Here is an 8,499-nt window from a genome sequence, read left to right on the forward strand (position 1 = left end):
TTAATGAAGGTTACTCGCCATACCAATACTAACTAGATTTTTAAATCTTAATATAAAATGAGTAACAGTAGGTGGACATTAGGTAAGGCTGCACTTTTTGCAGCGATCTCGTATAGAAAACGATTCCGCGTGTATATAAAACAGGTCATCGGCTCCGAACTGTAAAGGCGTAAAACCATAAAGGGACCTCTGGCTAATATGTCGGGCTCGTAGCAGAAAACTAGCTTTACTTTGTTGTCTGGGTCAACTTTGCTAGCGAGAAGCAGAGAGAGGCATTGAAAGGCTGCTCCAATGGTAACTTATTGTTTTGGAGAAAAAAACAAACACAGTGTACAGTCGAGTCTTAATAGCGTACTTACAACTAGGCTACACTGCCCGTGAGGCTACATTCTTTAGGGCAATGCCTGTAACACTTTGACTATTGCTTTCATATTAAATAATTTTTTGAAGAATCATTTTTTAAAAATATTTCTTCACGTCATTATGCGGCCGCAAGTAGGGGTGACATGGGCCGCTAGATTGAGACACGGGCATTAGAGGCTCTAAATGCGTGTTTTGTTTGGGTTTCCACCGATGTGGAATTACCAACAAGAGAGAGGGGACAGCCTAACATATGAAACAGGAAAAGACCCCCGTGTAATCCATTCATTTCAACAAAGTAACTGTATTCTGAGTACCACCTTTTTAAACGGTAACTGTAACAGAGTACAGTTACTCATATTTTGTATTTTAAATACGTAACGGTGGTACATGTATTCCGTTACTCCCCAACACTGCCAGTGGCCACCCTGCTCTGTTCACCCCTGTGTCACCTTATTTTACAAATCCTGGAAACGCCCCTGACCTGCATCAGTGGGCGGTGCTAAACACTAGTCTCCATTTGATCTGCAAACAAATACATAATAGTTACGCTATAATATTAATCATGTATATCCTGCCTATATAAGCATAATAATAATAATAATAATAATAATAATAATAATAATAATAATAATAAGAAGAAGAAGAAGAAGAAGAAGAAGAAGAAAGAAAGTTAGCATGTTCTTTTCTGTGCTCCTTTTAGATAATTACAAGGGAACATGATATCTGTATTCTGTCTGCAAAGTTGTCTTTGGACGGGAAAAGTGAAAGTGAAACAGACTATGAGATATAAACATAATGGCGTTGTTTAGAAACAAGAGCTCTGCTTCACCGTACTCAACTTTGGACAGGAAAGTAGACAGAAATGAGTCTAAAACAAGCACAGAAAACGAAGATTCATTCAGAAGTTTATCTGAAGACGCAGAGGGGGATGTCAGTGAGGGTCAACATGAGGCTGACGAAGGCCGGGAGTCCGGGAGGAAGCTGCCAGGGCCAGAAGAAGAAGAGTTTAACAGCAGAGAGTATGGAGCTGGCACCACGGTTGGATACAGTGGGTTTCGCTCGCTTCGGGATTTGATAGTGCGCCACACACAGGTGGTGTTTAGACTTTTAAGTTATTCAAAGAAAGACAGAAATGAGTCTGAAACAAGCGATAACAACACACGTCCACTCAAGAATTCACCTGACGATGCAGAGAGGGTTATTAGTCCCGAACTAAAGAGGTCCTCAGACGAAGGTGGGGTGCCCGTGAGCGAGCGAGCAAGGTCTAACCAAGAAGACTTTCAAAATGATCGAGTTGAGACCGTTGATGAAAATGTGAGTAAAGAAATGAACATGTAGGGGAGACCGGGGATAGTTGTGACGTGGGTCAGTTGTAACACTTTCAATTTCTCCAATCAGGGCTAAGTTTCAAATGATGTGACTCATTCTGTGCATGTCCAACTCAGTTCTGCTATCACATGTGAAAAATCAGCACATTTTGTCAAACACAGACAATTTAACACGAAAAAAAGTAATTTGTATGCCAAAAAGTAAGTTTTTCTACTTTATTTCAATTTCTCATAGCATTATCTGCTTTGCAGTTTAACTCATCAAACTTAAATTATGTTATTTGTATGTCTATGGGGATATATTCTGTGTAGGTCTTTAGTGCTAATGTTTTAGCCGTTGGGTGTAATGTTAGCTAGTTCATGGCTATAGGAGTCTGGGTCAGTTGTAACAGCAACAGTCTGGGTTAGTTGTAACAATAATGCAGATGTTACAACTTACCACACTATTACTTTAACTTATATTAAACAAGTTGGGGCAAAGACATCAGCAGAGAGAGGTTCACTGGCCGCTTTTGTATATGCGGTTAATGCCATTGGCAACACAATTCCTCCACTATTTGTGTTCCCACACATACATTATGCAGACCACTGTGTAAGAGATGGACCAGTAGGAAGTACTGGTAGTGGAAATAAATCAGGATGGGTGCAAGAAACCGATTTCCTCATCTTTCTGAAGCACTTTGCAAACCACACCAAGGTAAGCCATGATAAAAAGTAATGGAATTGCGATGCTGGTGAACAACTACATTTTTTCAGCTTCATTGTTATGTTCAAAATTGGTGCAAGAGTTGTAGGTTATAATGCCCACTGAGCCAATGAGGCCAAACTCAAGGAAGACCAACCAAAATTAATGAAATATTCAGTTGCAGAAAATTCCATAATTTGTCTTTTTTGGGGGGTTGGCATATGTTCAAAAGCTAGATTTCTGCATTCTGTCACACACACACATAGCTACATAAATGGCTCTAAGTGCATTCATGTGTTGAATAAACAAAGATTACATGTTAATGTTTTGTTAGTACCCTTATTTCATTGTGTTACATTTCACCCAAGGGTTTTTGTTACAACTAACCCAGACTATGGGGTTAATTGTAACATTTCACTCTTTGTGTTTGAGGCCATATCATGCAATGGGTAATTGTGCTGCAGAGAAAATAGCTGCACTATTTAATAGCCGAGACATGTAAATACTTTGCATTACATTTTGAATCCACTACCTTAAAAGAGCTCCAATTTACAGACAGAAATGTCAAAAATGTTACAACTATCCCTGGTCTCCCCTACAGTAACGGGTGATCATGCAGGTTTCTCACCAGTCGTTTTAAGTTTGTATTCTGTGAATGTAAAACGTGAAAAAGAATTGATCAACTGTATAACAGGCAACTTGGAGATACAAGCATGGCATAATGCCGTGGCTTGCTCTTTACTTTATTCGTTTTAGGTTTCTAAGGTACACCCAAATGAGTCTGAAATACGCACAGAAAACGAAGTTGACGAAGTGAAGAAGCTGACATGGCCCGAAGAAGAAGAAGAGTTTGACAGCACAGAGTATCGAGTTCACACTACGGATGAATTCTACTGCGACTATGATTCAACCTGGGAGACCGACCCGTATGAGGAGAGCCCACCCAGCAGGATCAGACAGACAACAAACTATGTAAGTAAGCCAGTGCCTGTCACAAGTGCTTTGATTTTCCACGTCTGCTCACAAATCATTTACTGCAGGCATAAAAGGAGCCACCTGTCACAGGCCCACAGGCCCAAGGTGTTAGATGGCTCCTCCAGAGAACTTTATTGAGGTGATAGCTCTGTTCACATTTGTGGGTGTAAGGTTTTTCCGCAGAACATCACAGAGATGACAAAATGAGTCGAAAAGACATTTAGAGAGAGATTTTAAAATGTTCAGAAACAGATTAAAACCACAACAAAATACAAATCACTTTTGGACTGATAATCCTACCCCTGAATTAAAAACAAAACAAATCTGTGCAATAAAAGTGACAAAAAGCTGTAAATCAGGGGGCTCCAACTTAAATGAGTGGTGTGCAACTGCTGGCACTGTCATCTCATTGGAGGGCCACTTTAGTGTTCAAGTAGTACAAAAAAACAAACAAACTCGTCCTCTTTTTCTGGCCAGACATGTGGCTGCACTTCTGCTGTGATTTTGTTTGTATTTAAAAAAAATAATAAAATAAAAATGCAGACGTAAGTGTACACATTAGTTTTTGACTGCTAGTGAATATTGTTTTCTTTACAACTAACTCTCTCACTGAACACAGCCAATCCCTCAACATGTTTGTGCTCGCTGCTCATATTAAATTATTTTTTGCTTTTTAAAGAACTTATTTTTACAGTGCACTCAACAACAAACAAATCCTCCCTGACAATAAAGTAACTTCAAGGGCCAAATCAATATAACCACAATTTTGAGACCCCTGCTATAAATGATGTAATTTTGGGACTGATCACTGTCTGACAGTCACACACACAACAGCCTGCGCATCACTCGCATCCTGAAGTGTCTGGGAAACCTGGGTTACCGTCACTGCCAAGCCCCTCTGGTCCGCTTCTTCCTGGAGGAGACTCTGGTCAACGGACAACTTCCAAACATCAGGGACAGCGTCCTCAGCTACTTTATGTTTGCTGTACTTGATAAGAAAAAGCGCAGACGTCTCATCAAGCATGCATATTCGAACTATGAGCTTAAAGATGAGTTTGTGTGGTGCCCAAAGAAAATCCAAAAATTGTGGTCAATGCAGCCCAAGGCAGCAAAGGAGGAGGCCGCTGACTCTCTGGAGTCGCAGGAGGACACTGTGATTTCTGACAGTGAAGAGGAAAAACTGTCTGCAGACAGTCTGTTTTCATCTAGATGGTTAAGACCTACTGGGCGAAAGGAAGATAATAATGAACCTGAAACAAGCAATGTAAATATACCTCCACCCGCGGCTTCATCTAACGGTGCACAGAAGGGTTCTAGTGACAGTAAACACAAACCTGTGGGAGTGAAGAGGTACTCAGATGAAGGCAGGGAGCCTGTGTAAGTAAGGCGAGGGCCTGTGACAGTTTCTGTCATATGTCATAGATAATTTATTATTTCTGCAGGTGTGCCCACAAATCCTTTTCTATTAAGCTGCAGGCATGCAAGACTTAATCAAAGAGCCCTAGTTGGCAAAGGCCCATGGGCCCAAGATGTTAGGTGGCCACAGGACCAACAACTTTGTTTAAGTAATAGTTGACAGTTCTTGTTGAAAGGTCATTTCGATGAATAATCACAAAGAGACTTAAAAAATATAACAGAGTTACATAAAGACATTTACAAAGAGATTTAAAATGTCCCAGAGGGACAGAAAAAAGTAGAAAGAAGCTCAAAAGAACCACAATGGTCAGGTCTCTCTGCAAAAGAAATGCAAAATTACTGTGACATGATACAGACCTAAGACACCACTATTTAATGCAAACTGCAAAAAACGCTTGCCTGATGTTTTTCTTGTCGTGACTCTTACGTCTGTGTGATTGTTGGGGACCTGTTTACCGGCCTGTGCCCCGGAGACTTTGGGTTCATTATCCAACTGTGACTTCAAGGATGGTTTTTTGGTTACTGAATGTCTCCTTTAACTGTGCAGTGTTACCCCTGAACTCCATTTATCTTCTGTTCCAGTACAAGTTCAGCAGATTTGAACGTGCTGCGAGAGACATGCAGAACTACAGACATGACTACCCTGTAAGTCTCACACACACACACTGTAAACACACACTCTCATGTTTAAGCACAAGCCAAGCACATGTTGTTCTTTTATGTGTCCCTGCAGAGCCAAATCAAGACACAGCACAGGAAGAAGAACACAAATGTATGTACACGTTTATTGTTACACTTACTTGCTTTATTTTTTAATTTTTTTTCAAAGTGAACTGTCAGGTCAAATTCTTTTCTCTTGAGTAGGACGACAAGTCTAACCTGAATTTCTACCTTGGAAAGAAACGATCGGTGCCAGACGGTAGGCTTTTTACCAGCACCCAAATGTCCTTAAACTGAACATAACATAAATGTGTTTTCATTCGAGAAAAAGAGTTTAGTAGATCTGTTTTGTTATTCATCTCATCTTTTCCAAGTATTCAAAATATCTTCATGACATTGGAATAACTTCAGAGACCTGAAGAAGAATACTATTTCACACAAGGACATGGAGTCAGAAAAAGATATTTTATAGTACAGAAATATCAGCTTGAGCCACCTCAGTGATCACTGGATAAATCGTAATCTGTGCAGCTTCATTTACAAACAGATTTATTTGCTGTGACTTGTATTTGTTACCAGGTGTCAGCATAACTGAGTTCCATAAAAACTGGTATGGAGACTATGAAAGACTTGAGTACGTGCACACATATATTCAGTGGTAAGTTACTCTATAGTCACAAATATGATGTAAAACGTTCAGTTCCAGTTTGTAACGACATTTTCTCTCAAAGGTTGTTCCCACTGCAAGAACCAGGAGTGAACTATGAGGCCAGTACACTGACAAAGGAAGAAATTAGGGTAAACCTGTGAAAGTTACCAAGTCATGATTTAAAATTAAAACATGTCTTATACACTGATAGAGGTTCGATGTTTCCTTCAGGATTTTTGTAATCATAGCATTGCAAAGAAAAACCTGCTGAAGTCGTACGAGCTCATGTTGGACTTTTATGGTATCGTGTTGTGTGATGAAGAAACTGGAGAAGTCAAGAGAGCAGAGCACTGGGAAGAAAGATTTGACAACCTTAACAGGTAAAACTACCTCTGAATTTAAAAAAATCTGTGTGCAGTAAAAGTGACAAAAAGCTGTAAATGATGTAATTTTGGGACTGATCACTGTCTGACAGTCACACACACAACAGCCTGCGCATCACTCGCATCCTGAAGTGTCTGGGAAACCTGGGTTACCGTCACTACCAAGCCCCTCTGGTCCGCTTCTTCCTGGAGGAGACTCTGGTCAACGGACAACTTCCAAACATCAGGGACAGCGTCCTCAGCTGCTTTATGTTTGCTGTACTTGATAAGACAAAGCGCAGACGTCTCATCAAGTATGCATATTTGAACTATGAGCCTAAAGATGAGTTTGTGTGGTGCCCAAAGAAAATCCAAAAAATGTGGTCAAAGGAGCCCAAGGCAGCAAAGGAAGAGGCCGCTGACTCTGTGGAGTCACAGAAGGACACTGTGATTTCTGACAGTGAAGCACAAGAAGATGAAAACCTGTCTGCAGATGTGTCGTGTAACAATGCAGAGGATGAGTCTCATGAGGATGAAGAAACTTTCAGCCATAATGAAGATTGATTGATGACAATGAAAAGCTTATTCATCTTATGCTGAATAATACTGATAAATTACACTGTGCATGGAGTGTGATCCAGTGATTTAGTTCAACAGTGTAGTCAAAAGGCTTGATTCTTTATGGAAATGTTTGTTTACTTCAGTATTCATCAGCTTTGCATATTTGAACTATAAACCTAACGATGGGTTTGTGTGGTTCCAAAGGAAAATCCAAAACGTTGAGGTCAGGGATGCCCAAGCACAGAAGGAGACTCTGAATCTTAACAGTGATTTTTATGCTACTCTCCTTCCTGACACAACCTCAGAGGGATATGCGTCTCCTTCTGGTATTGAAGATTGATGTTAAATGTTAGGTGAATGTCTAAACAAAATTTATGAAACACTACTTAAATCTCATAACAACAAAATTGTTCACGCCCCCCTGGAAATAAACTTTTAAACTATAAAAGCCACAATCCTTCCTTTTCCTGAGACAACTGGCATCAACCCATCTGTGGTTAGATTCAAGCACCTCTGTCTGTAATAAAAAAGGATGAAATGTGATGTTTTTACTGAAATGCCAGGCAACATTACTGGTTGTTTTTTTCTGTCAGCTAAATTTCTGTCTTCAGTTATGTGTTTTTTAAGGAAACTGTCGGTTTCATTAATATATATCACGTTACATGGATATTGTATCATATAAATTCATTCTCTGTCTTACAGGTGATAAACCCCACACCTTCTTTGGTTGCATAAAGGTTGGATAATGTTATATTGTTTATGCAGGTTACAATTTGAAATGGCCTTGAAGAGGTTTGCTGATACACTAAGCCTGTTTTTCCTCCTTATGGTTTTAAAACCATTCAGGTACTTGAGGTTTTTGTCCTTCATCAACTCATATCGTTATTTTTTCATTGCTTTTTATTTTCCTTGCAGATGTAAAAAAAACAAAAATTTGAAGGAAATTTTTTTCTTGTAATCTTTCAGGTTATTTTTCAGTTTCATTTTAAAGTGTTTTAAATTGCTTGACGCTGGGTGGAATAACACTTAACCACCCCCACAGGTGGATCTATCTGGCTTATGGTGGTGTAAAAGTTTTCTATTGGACGGCCTAGTTGGCGCCTCATCAGGAGATGTGGATGTATGTTTTTTCTACTGCAGCATGGGTCAAACATTAAAGAGGTTCTGTAATGTATTCAGTGTCGCTGAAGCTTGAATTTCTTCACAATTATATATATATTCATATTAGTACAGGCCATGACCAAAATATTATATGGTGGTTCTATACTGACTGAAAAAATGAGCTAAATTGAAAGTTAATTAGCGAGATTAATACGTGGATTATTACTGAAAAAGAAAAGCTTTGGTGATTTCTGATCTTTAACAACTCAAACTGCTCACTTTATCATCTGACTCAATAAGCTAATAATCAGTATGTGTAGCTAAAACAGCAGTGTGAACACAAAAACCCCACACCACTTTTAAGATGAATAATCGTTTCATTTATATTTGAAAGAAAAA

The 8,499-nt window shown here is 39.3% G+C and overlaps 1 protein-coding gene across 2 annotated transcripts; it reads left to right on the forward strand.

Annotated features, from left to right (window-relative positions):
- The first annotated feature begins 1,010 nt into the window (after positions 1 to 1,010).
- LOC146519035 (uncharacterized) lies at positions 1,011 to 8,173 on the forward strand. 2 transcript variants are annotated; one of them, XM_085159067.1, is made up of 9 exons: positions 1,011 to 1,677; positions 3,133 to 3,360; positions 5,356 to 5,412; positions 5,501 to 5,539; positions 5,632 to 5,686; positions 6,007 to 6,085; positions 6,159 to 6,225; positions 6,308 to 6,456; positions 6,552 to 8,173. In XM_085159067.1, the coding sequence occupies exons 1-9, from the start codon at positions 1,159 to 1,161 to the stop codon at positions 7,000 to 7,002; spliced, it is 1,644 nt and encodes a 547-aa protein (XP_085015193.1). In that variant the 5' UTR covers positions 1,011 to 1,158; the 3' UTR covers positions 7,003 to 8,173. The 2 variants fall into 2 exon arrangements, with proteins under 2 accessions (XP_085015193.1, XP_085015194.1); XM_085159068.1 differs by having other exon boundaries at positions 1,012 to 1,677; positions 3,133 to 3,348; positions 5,350 to 5,412.
- The last annotated feature ends 326 nt before the right edge of the window (positions 8,174 to 8,499 follow it).

This window comes from Neolamprologus multifasciatus, chromosome 5, assembly GCF_963576455.1.
Source record: "Neolamprologus multifasciatus chromosome 5, fNeoMul1.2, whole genome shotgun sequence".
In the NCBI taxonomy this organism is placed as follows: Eukaryota; Metazoa; Chordata; class Actinopteri; order Cichliformes; family Cichlidae; genus Neolamprologus; species Neolamprologus multifasciatus.

What these genes read in the sequence shown, in the direction of transcription:
- LOC146519035 (XM_085159067.1), top strand. Translation starts at nt 1,159, where the DNA reads ATGGCGTTGTTTAGAAACAAGAGCTCTGCTTCACCGTACTCAACTTTG. An exon ending in GAAACGATCGGTGCCAGACG is followed by an intron (nt 5,687 to 6,006) that starts GTAGGCTTTTTA and finishes ATTTGTTACCAG; the next exon opens with GTGTCAGCATAACTGAGTTC. An exon ending in AGATTTGACAACCTTAACAG is followed by an intron (nt 6,457 to 6,551) that starts GTAAAACTACCT and finishes ACTGTCTGACAG; the next exon opens with TCACACACACAACAGCCTGC.